Source organism: Corapipo altera, unplaced genomic scaffold (assembly GCF_003945725.1).
Source record: "Corapipo altera isolate COAL_440 unplaced genomic scaffold, ASM394572v1 0, whole genome shotgun sequence".
NCBI lineage: Eukaryota > Metazoa > Chordata > Aves > Passeriformes > Pipridae > Corapipo > Corapipo altera.
In genome coordinates this window covers 71,437,897-71,463,497 of record NW_020884872.1, presented here as the reverse complement: position 1 = coordinate 71,463,497, position 25,601 = coordinate 71,437,897, and the positions used below count along the sequence as shown (strand labels likewise).

The following is a 25,601-nucleotide window of genomic DNA, read 5'->3' as shown; positions in this document are numbered from 1 at the left end:
CAGTATTTGAAAATCAGTTGTAATTCAGGTGATGTTTAGTCTCTGCTAGAGATGTTATATACTGGTGTGGCAAGATAATGTTTCATGTAATTACTGTAGAACTTGAATAGAGAGTATTATTTAAATTATTTGTGAAATACTGATCTGCAGAAATGTCTCTTAAAGCTTGGAAATTTATTTTGTGAGCAATGAAATATACAACTCTATGAAGACAACCTGTGAAAGTGCTAGAAAGAGGTACTTTGGTTAATTGACATTAAAAACTATGGAAAGCAGGGATTTGCTGAGGCAGAATCATGACTAAAATTTTCCTGCAACTACTTCAGTGACTGGAAGGAGTTTTAGAAAGAAAGACTGCATAATTTCTTTGGTGAATTTTTAAATTATTATATACATAAAGTTTTTAAACCACTGTCTTGTAGTACAAAAATCAACTCTTAAGTTAAAAGATACATGATTCTATTTCAGATAGGTTGGGGGTTTTTCCCTGCTTGTTTCTGTTTTGTTAAAAATCTAATTTAAAAGATGGTAACGTAAAGTAATACTTCTCAAGTGTTTTCTATTTCTAAAATTTACTGCATCAAGATAATCAGGACAGCATGTCTAATATTGCTTTACCATGTCACTGTTTTCACAGGTTGACAAGGTGTCTTTCACGTGTTTTAGGGTAATAAGTGTCAAAAAAAAATTAAATATTAACTGAAGTATGTTCCTACTTTGGTTTCTGAAAAAGAACTGATAAGCACCCATCTCCTGGACTTCTCTAGGTGATGTGTTTAATCCTAGAATGCAGCAGTCCTCCCTCAGCAGGCTAATTTCAATATATTAACATAAACTAACATCCATTAAAATTGATTGAACTCTGAATACTGGTGGCTGAAGAATGTAATAACTGCTTTATTTAGCTGAAGAGTTGAAAAGCTTATTTGTTCCTTAGCTTGGAATAACATCTTCATTTGGAGCAACTAAATCAAATGGGAATTATAATTGAATCTCAACTGGCTGCTGGGAAGCACTTAGAGAACACTTTTAGTGTGCGGTGGTTGAACACTGGCATAGGTAGTCCAGAGGAGTTGTGGAGCCTCCGTTCTTAGAAGTGTTCCAAACCCTGCTGGTCAGAGTCCTGGGCAACCTGCTCTGTCCAGTCGTGCTTTGAGCAGGGAAATGGGCTAGAAGATTTTCAACTTCAACAATGCTGTGGTTGTGTGACCTCTGTTTTGGAGGGGGAGGAGGTTAGGAACGCGTAGACAGCACACCTTGCCTATCCACCTTCCAGTGGCACATGAAGTAGAGTTTGGATACACCAGAATACCTAATGTTTTGGGTTAGTTATTGGCTGATCTTACGTTTAGTGAAGAAATCTATTACTGGGGAAGTCCTTCATTTGAAGGCAATCACATGAATTTTTTTTTTCTGTAATTCACAAACAGCGTTTTTGAACTTGTTTTAGTGTAGTTGTCATTCCTTTCCCTCCAAGGGGGAGAATGATCCAAGAAAGGGGCAGATCCTCTTGTATTCCTAAGTGTGACTATATTTTTTTTTTTCCAATGATGTTCACAGGATGGGATCTTAATTGGAATTTTCATTATATTTGTACTTTTCTTTATGAAGTATTAAAGTTGGTTATAGGACCCAACTTAAAATGTCAATAATTGCTGTTCTTTTGGAAGCCACTGTCATTTAGCTGGTTAATACGTATTCCATGTTGTTCCAAATGTTAGACAAGGTTTCACTTTCTCCCTCCCTTCCATTTCTGCTCTTTGGACTCCTCTCGATGCAGGTCATAATTAATTCAGATGTAGGGTTTTAAAATATATTTTTATTTAAAAAGCATGGTTAAATGCAAGAGACAGGATTTTCCTTTCTGCAAGGAGAAATGATGGAGTGGAGATGTCTTGAGGGATTTTGGCTACACAAGTTGTAGAGGGGGGATCTTAAAGGGAAGCAGCAGAGGAATGGGGATGCACAACGGTCTGTGGACCAAGGAGCATTGGACTTGTCATAAGGCACCTCCTCTCCACTGTAGCACTTTTAGGTTAGGACTGAAGCTGCAGATCTGGACTGGACTATCCACTCTCATAGTGACTGAGAGCATACAGCACTTGAAAGGGAGGACAAAAAGGTTGTAAACCCCACTTTTGTGGTGCATAAATTCCAGTGTGACCGTAGGTAAATGTCAGTGCCATCCTTCTATCTCAAATGACTCCCGGGACAGCGACATGCATGCAGTGAGCATTTGTAGAGGTAAGTGGGCTGCCCTGCAGGAGGATCCTGGTTTTTATCTGTTTTTGCTCAACCTTCATTTTGATGTTGGCTTGTGCTTATAATTAAATCTTAATGACTATGGATTGCAAGATTTTAATTTCAAAATTTACTTCAGAAGCTTTTATGGACAGCAGTAAGTTTGGGCCTTTTCATCACAAAGGCAGGTTTTAATGATCAGTTTTCCGACAGTTGGCAGAATCCTACATAAGGATTAAAATCTGTAAGTTTTTGTTTGTTTGTTTGTTTGTTTGTTTAAGTAGAAGACTAACCAGGGTGTCCAGGAGAATAGACTTCAGGCAGCATTTACAGTGTATTTTGAAATTTTTGTACAGATCTGTTGGCCAAAATTTTGCTGTATGACAAACTGTGCTGTTATAGTCCTATAGCTACTTTCTATTATAACTTCATGTTATTGAAGCCTTTTGTCTTGTGTTTTGTAAGCCACTAGCAAAGGGATTTCCCTGTCTGTTTTCTTATGCAGGCAAACATGCTGAAGACATATTTGGTGAATTGTTTAATGAGGCCAACAGCTTTTACATCAGAGCAAATTCCCTTCAAGACAGAATTGATCGCCTTGCTGTCAAAGTTACCCAGCTGGATTCAACGGTAGAGGAGGGTAGGTAATTGCATGAAAGCATTGAGCCAGAAGTGATGTTGACAAGACCACAGTATTTAATTACACAACAATCTCTGTCTTTTCAAAGTAATCCTGTACCAATATTTTGTCTTGTTGTCTCAGTAAAGCAAGCTGGGAAAAATCATGTTAGCAAAGCAAGAAAAAGTATTCTTGAGTCTTGTAACCGCTGTCATTAGTGTTACTTCAATAAGCCCCTGTAGTAATAGAGCCACTAAATTGCCTTTTTCACAGGGAAAACTTTTAGTTTGTGAGTATAGTAAATCCAAAATGAGTAAATCTAGTCCTTACTGGAAATAAGTCAGAATACTGGAAAAAGTTTGAGACAGTAGATCTGTTTATTTCAAGGTGGGGTAGTCACAAACTACATTAATAGTGTCTGTTCTGTGGTCATCTAAGATCTCGTAATACTTTTTATCTAAATAAGGCACTGTGTTTGCATCAACTAGGTGAAATTCTCCAATGGGTTCTAGTCACTAGAAATAGTATTTCCTTTAAAAAACTGTAATAGCTGCACTCACATGTTTTGTCATTCACTTCATAAATACTCAGTGAAAACAAAGGATTTAAGTAACACTATATTGTTTGATATCACTTATTTGGGCAGGTAAAACATGTTTATCTGTCTAGCTCTAAAAGCTGGAACGTACATCTTGCTTTCATGCTTCATGTCTGAGCCAGTCAGACATGTCATATGTTCCCTGTTAGGAGATTCCTGACATTCAGTAGAATGTACAAGCTTGTTTCATAAGGATGATAGTGCAATATTTACTCAGTAGCAGTCAATGCTACTTGTGATATATTTAATAGTACCATTTATATGGTTTATATATGGTCCTTGCCATTTATATTTGTGTAGTTTATATATTTAATACTACTGTTAGTGATGATAATAAATGTTATAGTTGGTATTTACTAGTGTAATATTTAGTCTTCCATTTTAGCTTGTTACTGTCTGAAAATTATTACATGTCTGAGTGTTTTATCTGATTTTGGAACATATTAACTGTTAGAGTATCACAGTTGATCACAGATGCCCAGAGAAGTTATGGATTCCCAATCCCTGGAAATGTTCAAGGGCGGATTGGATGGAGCTTTGAGCAACCTGGTCCAGTGAAAGGTGTGCCTGCCCATGGCAGTGGGGTTGGAACTAGATCATCTTTAATGTCCCTTCCTACCCAAACCATTCTGTGATTCTTTGATACAAACACGTTTATTTTAGGTGTCAACAGCTAGAGAGGAACATTAAGTTATTATGGAATCACTATTCAGCTTAGTTTTAAAGGCATGTTGTGATGGTAATATGAGCAAACTAGATGATATTTATATACTGTAATTGTTCTGTGCTGAGGTGGATGGTGTCAGTCTTCATGACTTTTAAGTCTACCATTTTTTTGAAACTCAGTCCTCATCAGAGGTTGTTTTTGCTCTTATTTCTTTTTTTTTAATGTCTCATTCGTGTTATGCAATACCTTCTGGCCAGTTTCCAGAGTATGGAGAATAATTAAAAGCAATCTATTGGAAGGGGAGACTAGTGTATGGACTATGAATTTAATCAGTGTTTATTTTAAATTGACAGCAGTTATTACTCTTGCATTGCTAATCATGTTTCAGATTAATAAGCTACATATACAAACTGCTGTCACTTTAATGTCAGTAGTAAATTTTATTAACTGTTTTGTAGAAGTTGAAGTCTATAACAATTCATTGCACTGTCACTAATACTCAGTATATTTCTGGATAGCTTAGGCATTTAAGTAAAATGTCAATTGCTAGATTTAGGTGCATCAGTGATTTCTTACATTCTTAGCTATAACTAACAGGGCATATATAAAAATAGAATATATATAATACTACAGTTGAGAAAAATTAAAGTAATTAAGGTTACGTTTTCAAAAACATATGAATAACTTAGGCTAAAAAGCCTCAGAAGAAGGGGATTTTTACTCTCTTGAATGTCTTCCTCTAAACAAGAATATACCAATTCAGATATATACATCTGAAAAAACTGCCTGAAATACCTTACCTTGTACTTATAGGCAGGTTTAAATAGAAAGTACTTTCAGAAATCGTTTTGATACTTTAGATGATGTGGATGGGGGAACGACTATTTGAAATGAAATATTCTGTTCTTAATTTTTTGCTATTATGAAACAATCTAAGTGGTCCCAGAGTGAGAAGCAAGACCTCAGCACAGACATCAAAAACAGTTGAGTAGAGAAGTCTGAGTGGGACTTGGTTTCCATCATGGCAAAGGATAATAGTGTCAGACTTCATGCCTCTCTGGTTTTTCAGGTCATGAGTATACTAAATTTTTGGCCAATACTGTTCAATTACCATGTGAAATTTCTCATAATTTGTTTTTGAGACTCGATAAATTAGATGAATGGGCAAGAACTATCAGATGAAATGACAATGATAATAAAAATAGAAGAAGCCAGTGCATTTTGTTTGCACTATTGCTACAGCTTACACTCTTAGAAAACAGTTACCTCAATTCAAGAAGTAGTTAATGCTGTTGTAGACAACTCAGTGAAGACTTCAGCATTCTGTTCAACTGCAGTCAAAAACCTGTATTTCAGGTTGCTTTAAAGTGGAGGATGATGTGGAGAGCTTACTGTCACTCTTAAATTGTGATTAGCATTAACTGGATCTTTTTAGCAATGGTCACTTTATCTCATGGAAACTTGTATTCAGAGTGAAAGAAAGCCTTGCTAAAAATGACAGGAACAGTTAAAAGCGACTGAAATCTTTCACTTGAAAAGAAAGGATGAAAAGGCCAATATTGTTTTCCCCAGAACTGTGTATGTGAAAAGATTAAATGGAAGTATGTAACTGGACTGTACAAAGAACATAATATTTCTCTCCATAGAGACGTGAGAAAAACTTACTATCAAGGAGTGTTCAATTATATGGAAAAACTCATAATTTAATCATATGTAGAATGGGATTGAGTGTTTATGGATACCGTGTGTAATTATTGCTGTGTCAGAGGAATACCAGACCTTGCATTTCAGTCTTGAAGCCAGGATAAAGCTTATAAAATGGAAAAATCATTGGACGTCTGCATGGGACAGCATTCTTGCATCATATTCCAAGACACAGTCCATGGTCCTGTTATTTTAAGTGAGGTTCTGGACCAAGTGGGACTTAAATCTCTTTTATTATGGCAGTTCGTACATGCCTTTAAGCTTAAATATCATGATTATCCACTAAAGAAAAATATTCTATATTTTGCAGAAAGTATTTTATATAGCTGCTGAGAAATGGATATTTTTTCATCCACTTTTGTTCATTTTGGACCTGTGGTAAATGTAATTTTTTTCTAACAGTATCCTTACAGGATATCAACATGAAAAAAGCATTCAAGAGCTCAACAATTCAAGATCAGCAGGTAGTTTCAAAGAACAGCATTCCAAACCCAGTGGCTGATATTTATAATCAGAGTGACAAACCACCACCTCTGAATATTCTTTCACCTTATAGGTAAGGAAATAGTCATTGATTACGTTCTTATACTTTGCCCTTCATCTCCTACTTGTATGCAGAGAATAATTACAGCAGAAGGGAGATGCTGTATTGATTATGGAGATCTGATTTTTCAGGGACTTTCCTGTTTATGGAAACAAAAATTGCTATTGCCACACTTAAAATCGTAAGTTGTACCTAACAAAAATCGTCATATTTCAACATAAATCTTACGTGGCAGCACAGGAACAGAGAGCAAGGGCCATTGATTATATAGGAAGTGAAAATAAAATAAATAATATACTGAACTGATTTCTTTGGTGGCTTTATCCAGAAAGCTGGATTTGTTGCTTTTGCCTTCCTGCTGTTGTACACACACAGTCTGTACCTTTTCCTGGTTACTTACTGGTGAGTAGAAGAGCAACAACTAGGACTACATTTGCTTTTTTGTTTTTCTGTTTCCTTTATATTTATTGTTGTTCATGAAATGAGTGCAATTTGTCTGCCTGAAGGGTTGTGGACAATGGGGTTTTACTGTGTTCTTCAGTTTTTGAGAGGTACTACGTTGTGAGGTGTCTGTATAAAACAGGCACTCAATCTGCTGTAAATTATTTGAATTTTTTTTGAGACTGATATATCAGAGCATTTGCAGTGTGTTTCATTTTTAAGAGCTTTTGATTGGAAGGTAAATTTGTTGGATCTATAATTGAATGATGTAGTTTCTGCTACTCTTACAGATGATGGTGGTATTTGTTTATAGGCATCCAGTTAGTAAGAGTTGTTATTGATCAGCTTGAAACTTGGACGACTGTCAAAGAAAAGTTTTGTGGGTTTAAAACATACTAATTCATGTATTCTTAGCTTTTCTTCTGCTGTCTTTCCAGGGATGATAAGAAAGATGGATTGAAGTTTTATACTGATCCTTCCTATTTTTTTGATCTTTGGAAAGAAAAAATGTTACAGGATACTGAAGATAAGCGAAAAGAAAAGAGGAGACAAAAGGTAAAAGCAGGAACATAATAGCACATGTATGCATTGCAATTTTGTGTATGGCTGTCCAGGCATAAAAATTTCCAGGTCATACTTAGTTTCTGTGCATGGAAAGACTATTCCTCTTTGTGTGTGGCTGTAGATTCACTTGGTTCCATTTTTATAGCTTATACTGTTTATTTTAAGAAGGCAGCAAATTGAATTTTAGGAGTACTGTGGCTATTGAGTCTTTTTCCAGTATCTGCTTATTAGTACTAAGCAAAATGGCCCTGTTGTGCTTCGGAAAAAGACACTATGATGGGAGGGAGAAGGAATTTGAATTATAGTTTCCTTTATTTTCACAGTTCCTTATCTAGCAGCATCAACTCCGGTAGCAAAACAAGAGCTTATCCAGAAATAAATAATTTTGTTGTTAGTAAGATGATAATATGCAGCAAAATTATTCTGTGGTTCAGCAGCAAGAGAAGATTAATTTTAGGAGTAGTATTCTTTTTTTCCTCTAAGTTTGAAAACCAGCAAAAAAGAAGCTTTTTCATAGAAAAGATTCTGATGCAATCAAGATTTTCGTAATAGATTTTAGTTGTGAATGGAGTTGCTATTCCTGCAGCTTCTTTGTGGTCAATATTTTTATCAAATTGGAGGGCTTTAAGGTTTTTGAAGATAATTCTGGGGCGAAAAAAAAGGGAAAAAGGAAAGTTTGAAGCAATGACTATTGCTTATGTTACCTGGCAGAAGGTGCTTTTATAAATAGGTTCAGTGAGAGATGAGGGATTTAAAATAAAAGGAATCTGAACAAGATATGCTGAGTGCTCAGAGGAAACAGAAGGAAGCCACTCAGTTTTCAGTACATGTGTGCATATATCCACATACATGTGTATATGTGCATATGCATCATCCATCTTAGCATACCTGTCTATACATGTCTGTATGTAAGCAGGTATCATTATATGTGTATAATCATGTATAATACATGTGTGCACAGAATGTCTAGTACATGAATATGCCTGCTAATGTATATTTGTATATATACATCACACATGTAATACAACTGTGTGTATATATATGCCAGTATATATGGTACCTGCTTAGAAATAAAATTGTAGGGCGTGACTGGGAAGCTTTGCTATTCTGTTAGAATAAATTCTATTAATTCCTTCTTCCTTTTGCTGGACAAAACTTTCTGAATACAGAATTTTTAAACAAAACCTGAAGACTTGGTTTAACTAAAAGATTTAGTGAATTCATGGCTTTAAAAATCCTGGAAGAAATAAATCAAGTCTCCCTGTTATGATTATGAGTCAAAACATTTTATGTTTTGGCAGGTGTCTCAGTATTGAAATATTGCATAGAATTGAAAAAGCTGGGTAGGCATCTTCAATAGTTATATATAGCAAAGTATTAGAAAATATTCAGTTGGTTATTTGTGTGGTTGTATAGAAATGCAATTTCTATACAATGCAAGATTATATTCCCACTATATTCTCAGTATGATTAGTCATAGAGCTGAGTGAAAGACTGGAATTAATTAAAGCAGCTCTCATTCTGTAGTTTAGTTGGTGTTTTTTTTAGATTTCATTCAGTATTTCTTTATGAAAAATATATAGAGATAATAGCAGCCTTTCCTCCTACCTTTTTCCCTCAAGTTTAGATATTTTCACTAGGGAGGGGAAGAAAAAGAAACTATCAACTGCTAGCTTTTTCATTCTGATTTACTGTTAAAAAGGAAAAAATACAAATGCTTTTGTAAAAAATTACAGTATTGCTGGATTTTTTTTTTTATTCCTTTAGAGAGATTTCTACAAAACTATATTTATAAATTTGCTCTTAGACTTTATCTAAGGCAACACATCCCATTTATCTCCATCCACGGTATATCTTTTTTTGTAGATTTTAATTGTCCTATTACAATCTACAAACCAAATGTAAATGTGCTCATTTCCAATTGTGTAGGATTATAGCCACACATCACAGAAATACGCCTTGATAAATCCTAGCTGAAGTGCTGTTTGATTTGATTAAATATATAACAAATCCGACAAAGAAGAAAGCAGCATAGATTTGAGTTTGCATGGATGGCATTTACTTCCTGAAAGGCAGAAATCTCAGTTCTGGCTTTCCAGAAGCTGCTGTGCAAAGGAGCGTTTCATCATCTGCACTCTGTAGAGAGCTAGAGGGTTTTGGTGAGATGTCTCACAGGCACACTTTGTTCTACAGGTTGCTGAATCAGCTGTCCTTTTTCTTTTGTTCTTGTTCTTATGATAACAGTGACCAGGAATGAATCCAGAGGATTTGTTAATAATCTGGTGGCTGAACTTGTATTTTGAATCTGTTAAGTGAGAATTCTTTACTCAATTCGTGCTCTACAGAAGCACAGAATTTGAAAGTTGTTGAGAAACTGTGCAAGTGAAATAAATATATATTGTTTAGCAAATTACAAACTAGACATCCAAATGCCATCCTACTCAGCTGACCAAATGTAGCTGGTTTTTAGCCTCAATTTTTCAGGTGCTCAGTGAAGTCTGAGAGTAGTCCTTGCACCAGAGAATCAGTTTTCCAATATTATTTTGGTAATTTGCTTTAATTACTTGAACTGTTGCAGCCAGAGGTTTGTGAAGAGTTTCATTTTCCTGCCTTCAAATATCATGTTTCTGTATTCAGTTTAACTGAAAAAATCTAAGAGGCTTCCTCTGATTTGGCTTCTTCAGGTGAAATTTTTTCTCTGAAAAAACCTGTAATTTAAGTTCTTTAAGTTTAAAATATGTCTAGGCTGGTTTTTTATGTTTGGTAGGTCCGTGGCTAAGACTTCAGTGTAGTTTTGACTTTTGTATATATCAGTAATATTCTGAGTTGAATTGACTGTATTAGGGGCCAGTTGTTTACTCTTGATTTACCAAAGGAAAGTTGTATTAATTTGCTTTTTATTGTTCCCCATTTTTTTCCTGAGACTAATTAGCTATTTAAACAAGTAAAAACCTTTAAATTTTGAAGGCTTGTATTTCAGAAATTGTTCTTGGTTACTTGTGTATTGATAGGATCTTATAAATTTGCGGTCTGGAAAATACTCTGTGCTTGTGCTTCCAGTTTTTTGAAAGTATTGCAAATAGTTGCTGAAGGTACTTTCTGTTACTAGCTCCAATTCTTTATTAAGACGCTTGAAATATCACTTGCTAATTCTTGATGCAAATATCAAACTTTAAAATTAACTCAACAATGTTTGAAGGCTCTAATATGCTTGTGTTTGCTGAAATAATTTCCTGCCACCAGCTGAATGATGTACCTCTTTTCTGGCTTAACCTACAGCACCCACTTGTCTGCCACAGCTTCTATTTAAAGGAAGTAACTCTTCTTAATATAACTTAACTTTCCTAATAAATATTTCTGACTGTAGTTATGTTGAAAGGCTTCAGCTCCCCTAGAACTCTGTTGTCATTGCCCTGGGTACTCAAACTAGAGCTGTCCCCATTGTTTGTCACGGTAATGAAACTGCTACTGGAACAGCTTAATACTACTGTTAGAGGTATATGTAGCTTTGTCAGCTGCTAGGAATAGGCCTACCCCACTGTTTTGTAAGAAATTAAAATGTTTGAGATGTATTTATATAATATTTAATCCAAAAATCAATACCAGTAGCGTTTAGTACTGCTTTAGAAAAAAGTATTCCAGCATATTTATTCATTAGCACACTTAGAGATGCTGGTCTGAATCAACCTATCCAACTCAGATCTGATCCAATAAAAACAAACTAAGCTTTGTGATTATTTTATGTTGTTTACACATGCATATATATATTTTACCTTTTCATAAAAAAACCACAGCGATCTCTTTTAAAACCAAACTTTTAAATAGGCAACTATGTGGAAGCAGTCATGCAAGCATTCCTGATGGTACAGGAATTGTGTCAAAATTGTCTTCTGAGTAGCATCATAGATTGGTCAAAAGGTGGATATATACTTTGCAAGAATATGTAGCTGTCACCCTTAGGTGAAGTTATTGTTCTGTAAGAAGAGAAAAACGAAGTGTTTTTGGCGAACCAAAAGACTTACTTGTACTTTCCTCTCAAATCTGGTGTGATTTAGTAAAAAATCTTAATAAATTAATCAGGATGAAAGTCACAAATTAAAAAAAAAGTAGCAGCAAATAATTGAAAAAGACAGGTGTAAAGCCTTTAACAAATATATGTTCAACCACAGCAATAAGCAAAACTTTATATATTTAAATTAAAGTATGAATGAATCTGTCTCCTTTCTGCTCCAAATCCTGTACTAGGAGAATTTGATGTGAAAAAGTGGTACTAAACATAACCTGGATAAAATAAGTGTGTGATTCTAAAAAGTTTGTGGAGGAAAAAGATTTTAGGGGAATTAATTACAAACCAAGATAATAATCTTTACTTAACATGAATCAGACAAAAAATCTGCCTACTGCAGGGATGAGCAAGTGTTGTTGTAACTTTTAGACGTTGAACTTTAAAAAGACTTTTCTCCATCATTATTAATGTTGGCAGGATCAGCAGGTCCCTCATGCAGACATGCATGAATGAAGAAGAGATTCAAAACAAGGGCAATTAATCTATTTGATAGTTTTTTGTTAGTTATGTAATGTTAAATACATTATTTCAGAATTATTTCCTCAGTGCTGTTTGACAGTTGGAGTAAAAAACCTGTGTGCATCTGTGGTGTACTTTTTGTTGAGCTAGCTTTCTGACTATTATGCCTTACTTTGGAGGTGTTGATTCCACAATAAAGGCTTGCATGTCAGTGTTTGACCAAACTCTTCTGTCAGTACAATTGATTATGACTGCGTTCTCAGGATAGCAATATGATTATTTCCTGAGAAACTATATTTCTAACAACCAAAACCCGAATACCAACTTACTAATAGATAAAACATGTTTAAGCTTTTTATGAATTAGTATTCTAAGATGTGGGATCTAGAGCTGATTAAAAAAACATCTAGGGCCTTCATAAATACTGAGAAAAGGAGTAGCACATAAGCGCCTTCTCAGTTTGGATTGAACAAACTTGTTCATTTTTTTAATTGAAGCACCAATTTGGTTTTTGTATTCATACTAATTAGTCAGAAGTAAGCGAGGACAACATTTTGGAGGTCTCAAAGCGTTGAGTCCCGATATTAGGAGATCTTATTATCAGTAAGATAAAGATAAATAAATAAGATAAATACTGACATTGGTTGAGCCTGATATAATGCTGAAAGATTTAAATAACTAAGCTGAGTGATCTATCATGAAGCTATCATGCTGTAAGATATTGCTGGCCTGAATAGCAGAGAGAATTAGTGTAATTCATTTTTATATAAGATAATGGGAAACAATGATGAGGAAAAACTAGGAAGAATTACGGTAGTTAATCAGATCTAAGAAGGGAGAGGAAGTTTAAACAAACAAAAATCCTTTCACATAGACTATGGAATAGGAAAAGGTGTCCAGTTGTTCCATACTTCCCCAGGCCCTGGTGACTGTGACCATAACAAAGAGTCAGAGTAGCCCTTAGCATATTTAACATATTCTCAGAAGTCTGATTTGCAGGAGGTGAAAATTAGAAGTGCTTCAGGATTTATAGAAATAAAAGACATGATGTCAGAAGAAGTTAAACTTTCTCGCTTTTAAAATCAGTCACATTTCTGTATTGAGAAACAAGTAGGTTGGTGTCGCTGTAGCACGTGCATCCTATGGAAGAAGGACAAATCAGCAATCTTGCTACTAATGAGGTTCAGCATAAGGAGATATTCTCATTTTCAGTGCAGGGAAATTTTATGAAGACTTGGCTTCTTCTGTAAATCTGGTCTTGTTTTCATGCAATCTAACTGCATTTTAACCAGCTTTTTTCCTTTCCTTTTTTTCTCTCTTTGCATGCTTTATTTCTTTTGTTTGAATATTAGGAGCAAAAACGTATAGATGGCACCACCCGTGAGGTGAAAAAGGTTAGAAAAGCCAGGAACAGACGCCAGGAGTGGAATATGATGGCATATGACAAAGAGCTTAGACCTGACAACAGGTTGTCTCAAAGTGTGTACCATGGAGCATCTTCCGAGGGATCACTGTCCCCAGATACTAGGTCTGTTTACAGCAAAGCTGTTTGTTATACCACAGTTGTATGTTCAGAAATACTGAGTGGAGTTAGGTGTTTTTACAGGATGGGAATAGTTAGACAAAACATACAATGCGTGTTTTTAAGTTCTTTTCAAAATTATCTTAAAGCATAAATAACGTAACAAATTCTGTAATGATATTTTTCTTCCTCAGCTTCACAGGAGCGTTTTGCCATCATAATGTTATGCGCTGCAGTGAAAGAAGTGTTTGCCGCATGCTTTATATTTGGTCTTGAGTAGCTGTAGTTAAAAAGCATTTAAGTCTGCCTCTAGTAGATAATGTCAGTACCTCTTTCTTAGTGTCTAGTTTGTTGTTTTGTGCACTGCTGATAGCTTAATAAATATTTTTCTGTGATCTATTCAGTTCAGCATACTTTTGCCTCCAACAGAATGCTTTAGTGGGAGAAGAGTTCAGCTTTATTGATGTTACATTAGTCTAAACAGCAAGCTACAAAACCAGATGCAGTGTTACTGCTTGAAATACAGAAATCTCTGCTTAGAGACACCCAGCAGAATTAATTTTCACTGACTGAGATTCCCTTTGAGCTCAGTGGGAGGTACCTTTTCTAGGTGTGCATTGAAATCTGAGTTTTTTCACTAAGCTGGTCTCACCAGAGTATTTTCCCACTTATTTTATTTCCTCTGTCTGTTGTGATTAAGTGCTAGCAGTAAAGTTAGAAAGAAATAGAGTCCACTGGAAAAAGCATGTAACAATTTAATGTTTAAATTGTTGAATGTCTAGGTTGAGGAAGCAGCTACCACTGCAAAAGTGTGGGCTGAAACCTTTAGTCCACTGTCCAGTGGAGACTAATTAAAACAAAATCTGCTTAGGACTTGGCAGATATAATGTTGTGGTCTTTGTGAAGAGTAATCAACTTGTAATTGAAATATGAAATTTAAAATAACATTGGTATTGCTGTTTTAATAATGGATTCAGAATCCCTCTCTAAAAGCCTTTGTCTTTTTTTTTTTTTTTAGTTTCTAATGCAAAAACCTTGTCTCCTGTTAGTCTTAATGAAACATTGCAGACTGACAATACTTTCTATAGGTTGATCTAGTAAAAGATGTGAATTTTTTTCATCAGGAGTTTTGTTTCACACATTTTGTATGTTTTTTTAGCCTTAACACCTTGCTTCCAGGATTCCTGAGTTTAAATCAGGATCGTATTGAAGTGATTTGTTTTTTATTTTCCAACAATGTCAATATGCACGTGGCTGTTTGCAAATATCTATAGTACTTGCCATGTGTAGGATATTTTTAAGCAGAAATTGTAGGATGCATCTCTATGTTGCATTTAGATGTTGTGGTATGACAGATATCTTGTACTTATATAAGCATTTCAGATTTTTTCAATTTATGGAGTTCTTTACATTTCAGTGAATCTGGTACCAGACATGGAATCCTGAAATCTGTTTTATATGCATGAAGGGGTAATTTGGGGAATGGTAGTGAGGTGGAGAGAAGGTTTTCTATTTTTTCATCTTGGAGTAGTCTTAAGCTATAAAAAACCCCATACATGTAAAAATAAGTACTGATGCCAGAGACATTCTTATGCTGACAGCAACTGCATGAGCAGTGTTGTGTAAGTAAGGTCCCGAAGAAGTGTATTTGGTTATATTGTCGTTCTGTTTCTAATGCCAAACTGAAAAAAATCTCTTGTGTCTTCTCATTTGCTAACTGTAAGACTTACACATTGAATGTTGACATCCAAATGTTTCGACTGTGGCCATTTACCATGTATTTGTTATACTTATTGTACTTTAGAGAGAGAAACACAAGCTGAATCCAAACAGAAACCAGCAAATTAATGTGAGAAAAGTAAGAACAAGAAAAGAAGAGTGGGAGAGAAGGAAAATGGGCATTGAGTTCATGAGTGACGCAAAGAAAATGGAACAGGCAGGAAGCATGAAAGAGGACAAAATGCCCAAAGGGTTTGTTATTTCATTTTACTCAAAGCCCTGGCTTTTTGTTGCTTACCTTGCTTCCAGTCTTATAGATAAGTGCATCAGTTTACTGTGCTCACTAAAAGCCAGGCTGCACCATTGTTCATTACTAAAACAACTATTTACAGTAATGGGACGAAGAGATCCTTTTGCTCCCTCTCTTGGGCTTATTTGACAGAGCATCCTAGACTTTGTATCTTTATGAACTCTCTGCTCAACTAATATTTACATTTCCCAGTTTCTCTAAGCTTTTCCAACAAAATTAATTGTGCAAACAAAAGAAAAAGCATCTTCTAACTTTTGAAATTTGGTTTTCTCTGCACTGGTAAAATATATTTTTCTGCATAATTGTAAATGCTTGTAGTCTTGCTTTCCTTTTTCTGCTGCCATTGTTAACTTGAGGCAGGTCTGGTAAGTATAATCACTTCAAACAACAGATTGTCAAAATCATTGACAAAAACAATAAGCTTCCTTCTGGCTACTAAAGTTCTTGTGCTTTCTTATGGACTTAAAATGGAGTGGTGTTTGATAATCAGAGTCCTGTTCCAGCAAGAAAAATAATGCTGATTGCATTCCTTTTAGTTTTTTTTCTCAGTTACTTAGATAATGCCCTGTTACTCTCACATAATCTGTTTTTCTGCATTCATTTACTTTAATTTTAGGTCCCATGCATCTGATGTTACAGATTATTCTTATCCTGCTACTCCGAATCATTCCCTCCATCAGCAGATAGCAATGCCTTCATATGGAGCAGGAGATGGTCCACAGTACATGGCAGCATCCCAAAGCCATGAGCATGAATACAGACCACCTTCCACCACTGTACGACATGCTACTTTAAACAGACCTCAGCAACCACCTCCACCTCCACCCCAACCTTCAGATGGCCAGCATAGCTCAGTACCTGTGGTACCAGCAGAATATGGGTAAATCTCCTGATTTATTCTAGTGGATTCTTGACAAAACTAGAGGGATGCATGTTTTGCATAACTGTGATAATGTGTAATGTATCACACAAAAAGATCCCAAATACATTAGTTACCTCCTTGGGCAGGACAGAAAAAATTGGTATAATTTCTATGTGTGAACTGAATTTAAATGAAATAGTGAAAGCAAAAATAATGAACTGCGTATTGAATGTAGTGAAATCAATATGCTTGTAAAATATTAAGGGTTCCTAATATAGTATTAAAAAGGGGATAATTTTTCTTTAAAGTGGAAAACAGTTACAACATAATTTGATTAATAGTTTAAACTTCAGGAAATGCATAGAAAAAGTATTGCTCATTGTGATTAATGTGGAGTCTGTTGCATCCCTGAAATGACTTTTTAAAGGAGCTTGGGCTAGAACAGGAAGGGCTCTCCTCAGACATAGTCAAATTCCCTACTGCCGCAGGACAAATGCCACTCCATAATTCAAGACAGGAATTTATCAAACTCCTGTGTAGATATTTTGCCTGAATGCATTCTGATGGAAGGCTTGCTCTAGAATACTGGCTCTCCAATAGCAAGAAAACATCTGTTTTCTAACCAGTCTGTGTCTCTTCTTTAGTGTAATTACCTTAAATTTTCAAGCTGTAACCCCAAGGAAGTTGTAGTCATTCTTGCCTTTGTCGTTCCAAACTGGGCAAGCCAAGGATGGTCAGCCTTGCTTGATGCATCCTGGGATAGCATTTGCCTGATTCACGACTGTATCATGTTGCAGATGACTCAGTTATGAGTGACTGCTTCAACCTGCCCTTTCTCTGTTATTTCCAGTGCATAACACATTACTGTGCTTAGTCCTCAGGTCCATGACCATTGTCAGAGTATTGCAATTGTCATGAACATTGACCTGTCACCGAATGTCATCAGTCACTTTCCTTCCACTCCTGTCTCCTATATCTAGTTCTTTGCCTACTTCATAGCTCTTATAGCCTCATTTTTTTTTTCTGCTTAAGATTACTTTTCATGACATGATAACAAGGCAAGTAGCTCTTACCTGTACCTCCTGTTTAAAGTATCAATCAATTGTATCAATTTAATTAAGTGGTATTTAAATTGATAAACCTAACTGAAGAAGCACATGAGACACATGATATACCTTTCGGTAAATCTTTCCATTTATACTTTCCATAGCTCTCTGTGCCTGAGTTCTCTATTATCTGTTAATATTTGTATAACATTTGGTCTTCTATTGGATTGATACATGTAGTTTGCAGTTTTCTTGGTCCCTTCATCATAGAGCTTGTACTTAATAGTCCCACAAAGGAGCTGTTTAGTAACAAACACTTTATACTGAACTAGGCAGGAGAATAAAGATAAAAAGCTCACTTTTTAGAATGCTGAAAGGATGCTGTCTTTAAAGACATCTGTCTTAAATCTTAATATATTACCAGTACTTGACAGTTCATATGTTTATAATCACTTGCATATTTAATTCACCAGTTTAAATTCTTTTTGATTTTTGTTTTAGCTGAGGTTGGATGAGAGCAGGTTAAGAGGTGATGATTCTCCAAGTCCTAACTTTCAACGCATTAAATGTTTTTGTTCTGTTTTATATAGGATGCTTCCAGCTCAGATGGTGGATTATTACAACCCTACAGGTCCTCCCCCTCCTCCTCCTCCCCCTATGATTCCTTCAGCACAAACTGCATTTGTTAGTCCCCTTCAGCTTCCCGTGCCACCTTCCCACTCTGGACTGGTGACTGGCTCTACATATGCAGCTGCTCATCCTCCTCCTTCTAGTGGGCTTGTTGTCACTGCTCCTCCTCCTCCCGGCCCACCTCCTCCCCCTCCAGGCCCTCCTGCTGCAGGTGCATCCCTCTCTTCCTCCCCAATGCACGTTCCTCCGGCGTCGGAGGCAAAGCGCCATGAACCTGCCCAGGCACCGATAAGCGATGCACGGAGCGATCTCCTTGCTGCCATTAGAATGGGTAAGTGGGCACTCAGCTCTAGGTATTACTTTTTTTCACCGAAAGCGCTGTGTTTTCTATGGATAGGAGCTCATGGCTTCTTCTGCCAGCTGAGCAGAGTGTCATTAGCCACAGGTACCACACACCTGTTCTGACATTTGTCAGCCATGACTTTGAATCTTTTTCTGATGCCTGAAGATGTACAGCTTTGTCAAGCATGCTCTACTGTTTGTGTGGATGTAATAAAAACAGCACTTGTGTTCCTAATGTAAAGTGCCAGTAGATGTACCTGACTTTTGCTTCTGCTTAGAAGAACTGAGTTACCCAACACCAGGCTTCAGCCCACTGATTTTTAACCAGTGATTCTTCCTGACTTTACTTAACAATATGGAGCTGTAGGTCTAATGGCATTTCCACATACAATTATGAAAACTTTCATCTTCAGATCAAAAGGATCTGTATAGTCTTGAATATTTATCCTTAACATATTTATGGCAGTTTTAGAAGTCCGGAAGCATTCAGTCTCTGAGAATGGATTCCGATCTCTCTCTTTTCTCTCGGAATTCCTGCTCAGAGAGTCTCTCCTTAATCAGCGGTTTCTGTTTTTTTCCCCTCCTTCTTCCGGAGCATATTCTTATAATACAACAAACTCACCAATAACAATATAAAACCTAAAATCTCTTGCATTGGAAACTTTGTCTTAGAGTAATTGTCTCTACAGGAATTCAGCTGAAGAAGGTGCAGGAGCAACGTGAGCAAGAAGCCAAGCGCGAGCCTGTTGGCAATGATGTGGCGACCATCCTTTCGAGGCGCATTGCGGTGGAATACAGCGATTCCGATGATGATTCAGAGTTTGATGAGAACGACTGGTCAGACTGAACATGGTCCAAGCCCAGTGGCAACTACATTAAATACTTGGCTTCAGTGGTTGCTCTCTTAGCAAGATGTAAAGCAGGACGTTGACATGTATTAAGGCTAGTGATGGAAGTGCTAAGATTGAATTGGTATTATTCAGAATGCTGTAGCTTAGCAACTCTGGTAATAATGATGTGATTATGCTTATGCAGATCAGAAACTTGTCTTACTTTCAGTATTTACTGCATAATACTTAAGTGCCACTAAATGTAGCAACTCATGTGCTGCGTGCAAAATATGCTGCAGTTGTTGCACTGTTACAGAACCAGCATTTTATTTTACTTTCCTGATCTTGAAGGGATAAAATATATTTTTTTGACTTTACATCTTATTCTTTTAATTATATAAGAAACTTAGGTACTTGTGAATTGGTCTGGTTGTTAGTGTTTGAGGGCAGTTAACTATATGACTGAGTGAAGTGTTAGGTTCCGTAAATGTGACTTTTAGCTTTTTAATTAGGTACTAATTATGCCCACCTTAGTCTATTTTTAACCACTTCTGGGCTTAAGTTTTTATGCATAAAGAGTTGATTTTATATTATCTTCCTTTTTATCTTAAACATGTAGCAGATGATGAAATGTATACTTTGAAAAATGAATCCACATGGTCCAAGAAGAACATTTGGCGAGCAGACTGGATATGTCTGTAACAGTACCAGCTTTAGGTTGCTGGCTGCTTGTTGGGAAGAGTGTTGGGGGAGGGGTATCTCTGCTTGGTAGCAGATATACCGTGTTACAAATAAACGTTAAAATACCTGTAGAGCTTTTTCAGTTTTATGGTAGAGATGACGTGGATGCCGGATAGACCTGATTGAAACAACATGGTTATTGGAGTGTAGAAATGCTACTGTTCTTATGAAGATTGGAACAGTCTGGATCTAGCAATCAGATACATTTCACAAGTATTAAACTTGGTCTTCATGCCTGTAGGTATAAACGTGTGTAAATAAGTTCTGTTGTTGATTTGTACATGTGTAGTCATGTAGCACATTTACTCAGAACTCTTACGTTGAATGTATTTCTCAGTACATCCCATGGATAAAACATTGGCAGTTAAAGCAGTTTTAATGGCTTTTGGGGTACTATGCCACATACATACACTTTTTTTGTTCCTTGCCTAGGGATAGTTGCTGCCATAAAGTCTGCTTTGGCTGTCTTTGTTTTCTTTAAAAATAATTCCTTTTTTTTTTTTTTTCCCCTGCAGTACAGTATTAAAATTTTTTTTGTTTGTTTCGTTTCTGCTCTCTTCTGGACTGAGAATCAGGCTGCTGCTTTGCCTAATGAGGCTTTAAAAAAATTATTCATAGGAGGGGAATAGCCCTTTCCTTACCAGATTACAGTTTTAATCTTTGTAACGGAAGTCTGTGTAATTCCAGGTTTAAAATTTGGTAAAGCTCCTTTGTTCTGTGAGGCCCTATCTGTTCTTAAAAAAAAGTATGTAAAATAAAGAGAAATGGAAGGTGATTATCTAACCTGTGTTTACACCATTAACAGTTTTAGTCCTGAGAATGTAACAGTCTAACACGATGTTTGCATGCAAACTGTTGGCTACTGCATTGCTGTTTAATCTGTGTATGACTTTACAATCCGTGGCAGCTGCCTTTATGGTAGGGGGTTGAGATGCTGCCGCAGTTTGGTGTTTAAATTTATGACAAAGTATGACCAATCTCTGCATAGTGGGGAGCAACCACAGCTCTTGGTAATCAGGGGCAGCTGAGGGTATTCATCTCCATCCCAGTTTGAGCTGCTTTTGTCTTTGCCTTAAAATGCCAAGCTAAATTCTGCTTTATTTTGTGTCCTGGAGTCTGAGGCCCGTGTGTCCACCAGAGAGGGCAAAATTTAGGTAATAGCCTGATGGTGGTTTTCATCACTGTATGAGAGATGGCTTGTCCTTACCATAGTTGTGTGCTTGCAAAATAATTCTTTGGATGGGTAGTGCAACTGGGACCTCAGTGTTACATCACTGTGTAGGTGGTGACAGTACTCTCTATTCTTTTGATACATGCTGAAATGAAACATCTCAGCAGAAAATTCTTACCAATCTCCTGAAATTTGATACAACAGAAGATATATTTTATGAGCACAAAAGTTGAGTGTGTCTGAAATTTTGTAATTTGTGCTTATTTTAAATAATAAGCATTTAACAAGCAATCAGTTGTGACCAGTTACGATAGTGTAGATTTTTCAGTCATAGTAGCCAACCTGTTTTTCTGAACCTGCAATGTTGTCATTTTCCTTTTGGTATTTTATGAACAAAATGTGAATTGAATTTAGTGATGTAAACATGATTCTAGGCTGTTTTTATCAGTTTTATCATACTTCGGGTTGTGGATAAGTAACAAATATGAATAAAATCTCACTTTTGAACCTGTCTTTCCTTAGATTAGTAAGATTTTGCTGTTAACTTATTGATATGTAACAGAAATGAAAATGTAAGGCTTCCAAATGCTGTCTGTGATGCCAGGGAACCATGATGTTCCTGGGATGAAGGCTGGAATCCACAAAACCACATTCCCTTGATGTTCTGCTGCTTCTTCAAACATGCATATGTTTTGCTTTTGCAGCCTTGATTCAAGCTCCAAGTTCAAGTTCTTGGTTGGTCTAAATAGGCATTAATTTCCCTACAGGTAGCTTTAGGGTTTTTTTTCAGTGAAATGCATTAAACATCAGCTTTGCTTCCTGAAAGAACAAGGCAGAAAATATAAGTTTTATTAGCAAGTCTCTTTCCTCACTTTCCCAGTAAGAAGGGTCTTTGTAGGTTAATGATGCCAAGCACAATACTGAAAAATGCAAACCCATGTCTACCTACTAGAAAAAATATTTTTAATTTAATCTTTTAATTGTAATCAGATTAAAGCCAGAAGAGGCTTTTAATCCTCCTGGAAAGAACTTATATAAACCAATTGTGTAATACAGTAGCCTAATTGTAAATGAAGCAGATTTGTTTATGCATCTTAGACTCAGTTGTTTCCTGGGAAAATAAATTAATCTTTACTCCATTCAACCAAAACCTCCAGACCTTCTGGCACTCAGTTCTTATTTCTCTCCAATTTTCCATTTTATGATTTGAACTTAATTCAAGTAACTTAGAGTGAAACTGAATATACAAGCTTGCTATTTTTTTGTTTCAAAGGTCCTCTTGGTGTAAAGCATTTCTGACTGCTCATCGATCAGTTGGAGTTAGGACTGATGGTCACTCAGTGTGCTGCTTCTACAGCTCTTGTGGTTGCATTTGAACATTAAACAATTTACATGGAAGTAAACTGAACTGGATCTTTAGGTATTTGAGATTTCTTTTTACCAAGATTAATTGAATAGAGGAGGAAAAAAATCTTTATTGTAAGAGGGATGCGTGTTATTGAGAACAAGCTCCAAACTGAGCTTACTTGCAGTACGCAGATGGAGTTGAGAGGAAGGGAAATGATTCCTTGGAAAACTGGTTCTTGATGTATTTTTCAGGTATGTTCTCTCTCATGCTGGGCGCTGTTTTAATAATGAAGAGATGTTCTCTTCTCCTTGAAAAAAGATACCTAAGGATACAGCAAATATGTAATTTCTAAAATTGTTTAAAATCTCCCTATAAACTAAACTGAGTATAAATCTGATAATAATGAAGACTTCATTAGAATCTTATGTCTAGAAGCTGAAGTTGCACAAATTAAATTCTGACCTGAGGTATTAGTTCCTAGCACAGGAGTAAAATAAATATTAGACCAGCTTATCCAGAGATGGTTTTGACAGTGAATTTTTTTTTTGGTGACGTGACACATTTTTTTACTTCTGAAAAACCAAATAAACAGAAATTCAACCTGATGTATTCTGCTTTGGGAAAAGGTTTTTGCCCTGTGGGAGCCTGAATTTTTAATTCTGAGTCTGAGGCATTCCTGATAGGAATGAGTACCTATATACATGGACACACATGCACACACACACACAGAAGTTCAAGGATTTTCAGCATGTTGAGGCAGATCTGCATTCAGGTACTCTAAGCATTGTCAGTGATATACAGGGAATTAAAATAAATTAGGATCCCTCCTAGAATCCCTCAGGCCCTTGTGTCAGTCACAGAATAGTCAGGAGAGACTTGAGCTTGTCACTCAACACCCTTCCGAGTTCCCTTGTACTTTAAAGGAAGTGGGGGTACTCCAGAAGGACTGTGGGTTCCCCATTGACCATCATCTTTCATTAAAGAGAAGAAGAGAAATAAACAAGTAGACTGAAAAAAATGTCCTTTAGGTACAAAACTGGAAGAAGCAATTTCATATTTTGCTTTCTCTACTAACATCAGAGGCAAAGAATGTTTTTTCATGTGCTGTCAAGTATCTGTAGGTTTCTCTGGAGAAACATGTTCTCATCTGTGGGTAGCACAGATGTGCACTTTGAATGGAAAGCAGTCTCAGGTTTGGGCTAGGCTTTTCAGCTACATAAGAAAACAACTAGCCCCTAAGATTCTTAGATAAATATAGTAGTCTCTTTGAGATTAATTCTTACTGCTGCAGATAAATAGAGAACTTCTTATCTGATTAGCCAGAGCAAGGAGGAGTACTATGCTTTCCTCTTGGCAAGGGCTCACATGCAGAGTGATTTGGAGATTAGGGCTGACGGCAACTGTTTTGAGATATCTCAGCAGCTTGTCCTACATGTATTGCCTTTCCAAGTCATTTGGCATTTTCAGTCGCGTCCTGTTGTACCACATGAAAACTGTCTGCCCTGTTCAGCAGTCACTTCTGTTGCCAGTGAAGTGTAGGTTAGAGGAAAGGAGGCCTGAGAATCTGACCGAGTTACCCTAGTGCCAGTTAATACTGAGCAGTCTGTCCCCTTTGGCAGCAACTCTAAACACGAGTCCTACCAGCTACACCAAGGGGCATGGCAGAACTCATCTGTTTTCTTTGTTCTTGAAAATCAGGTTCTCTCGATAGCTGCTAGTGCTGATGAATTCTTTAGTTAGTTTTCTGAGTCATCCTGCTATTAATATTTTATTTCTGTAATGAATTTAATTTCCTAGTCCCCAGTACCTTTCTCTGACTTGCTGAAGGCCCTGTGCCCACTCCTTGTCACCCTTCACAAACTGGATGCAGTCAGCAGCGATTGTAGAAGTGCCCTTGCTCTCTTGAACTCCTTAGCCCAGTCCTGGCTTTCACCTGAAGCCTGTTCCTCTCTGGAGGGACAAGGTTGCATCCTTCTCTCTTGACTCTCATGCTCCTGGTTTTCAATAGATAGTTTGTATGTTGCCAGCCAAGCATCATCCCATTCCCTCCTTCATCAGGATTTATGGTTTGGTTGGTTGGCCAGCCGTGGTTTCTTTCCCTTGGATAGATTCTTGTTCTGTGACTGTAGTGGTAATGGTGTTAAAAGGGGTGCTGCTTCAGGACAAGGGCTTTAATCCTCCACTGGGGAGGATGATGGCTGTACCAGGATTTTTTATCATAAGGCTTATCTTAGTGATGAACTGTGAATCTTCCTGAAGTTACTGGTCATTCCAGCCATGTGAGGCCTCACCTTAACTTTGCTTGGTTCACTCTTTTGGATTTATTTGTATTTGTTTTCTTCTGTTCTGTTTGGATTTCCTTCCAAATTTAGCATGCTTCCTAAAACTCTTCTTAGGGTGCCTTCACACAGCTGGCTAAAGTGCTTCTGATTGCCATTATGTTTTAAATATTATTTCTATCTTTGAGGAAGGAGGACTCTTGTGTGTTTCATATTCTCAGAATGATAATCAAAGTAACACTTTCTAGGCTGGCTGTGAGAGTTTCCCCATAAATTTATTTCTACCTGATTTCTATTTATGGCATATTTTGCTCTAACAAAGGTTTAGAAGTTTTGCTTACAAGCAGTTTGGTGGAGTTTTTGGATTGCTGTGAAGAACCTTTGTCTAAGTTCATCAAAATATTTATTCTGACTGTGACAAGAAAACGTTAAGGTGTGTATTGTGTGCAGGGCCAGTTGCACTGTGTATATCAAAACAACTGGTGTTCATCAACAGTTCTTTGGGGCATTAGGGATTTACTTTAAAATACATTGATCCTGCTGGTTCATTGCTTCTCTCAGTAACCAGTCACTGATTTGCCGTAACTGATCCAAACCACTATTGTTACATTTCACAAGTGTTTTAAGAAAGATAAGCAAGATTGCTGCCTTGTACCCAAATGACTGCCACCAGACAAATGCTTATCTGAAAAAAGTATCATATTTTTGATCATCCTCTGTACTCTCTTCAAAACCCTCAGTGACTATCAAGTCAACCCTTGCTTTTTAAATTTTTTAAGAGCCATCTTCATTCTTTAAGTTGACATGGTCTGCCTAGGAAACTGAATTTAGATCTACCATGTTTTAAGTAAAGGATGCTCCATTCCTTTCCTGTGGTGCCCCTCCTGACCTATATTCC

General features: G+C 36.6%; 1 protein-coding gene across 6 annotated transcripts in view; it reads left to right on the top strand.

The window, feature by feature from the left end:
• The window catches only part of WASF3 (WAS protein family member 3), a 68,077-nt gene extending 46,494 nt beyond the window's left edge, over positions 1-21,583 (top strand). For 5 of the 6 annotated variants that reach the window (XM_027651975.1, XM_027651984.1, XM_027651993.1 and 2 more), the window contains 7 exons: positions 2,747-2,881; positions 6,232-6,385; positions 7,252-7,369; positions 13,256-13,431; positions 16,071-16,334; positions 17,953-18,323; positions 19,024-21,583. In XM_027651975.1, coding sequence (XP_027507776.1) covers positions 2,747-2,881; positions 6,232-6,385; positions 7,252-7,369; positions 13,256-13,431; positions 16,071-16,334; positions 17,953-18,323; positions 19,024-19,181 — 1,376 coding nt within the window. In that variant the 3' untranslated portion in view covers positions 19,182-21,583. Of the gene's footprint in view, positions 1-2,746; positions 2,882-6,231; positions 6,386-7,251; positions 7,370-13,255; positions 13,432-15,229; positions 15,397-16,070; positions 16,335-17,952; positions 18,324-19,023 lie in introns of all 6 variants that reach the window. The other variant, XM_027652012.1, reaches the window with a different exon arrangement.
• Positions 21,584-25,601: the final 4,018 nt, after the last annotated feature.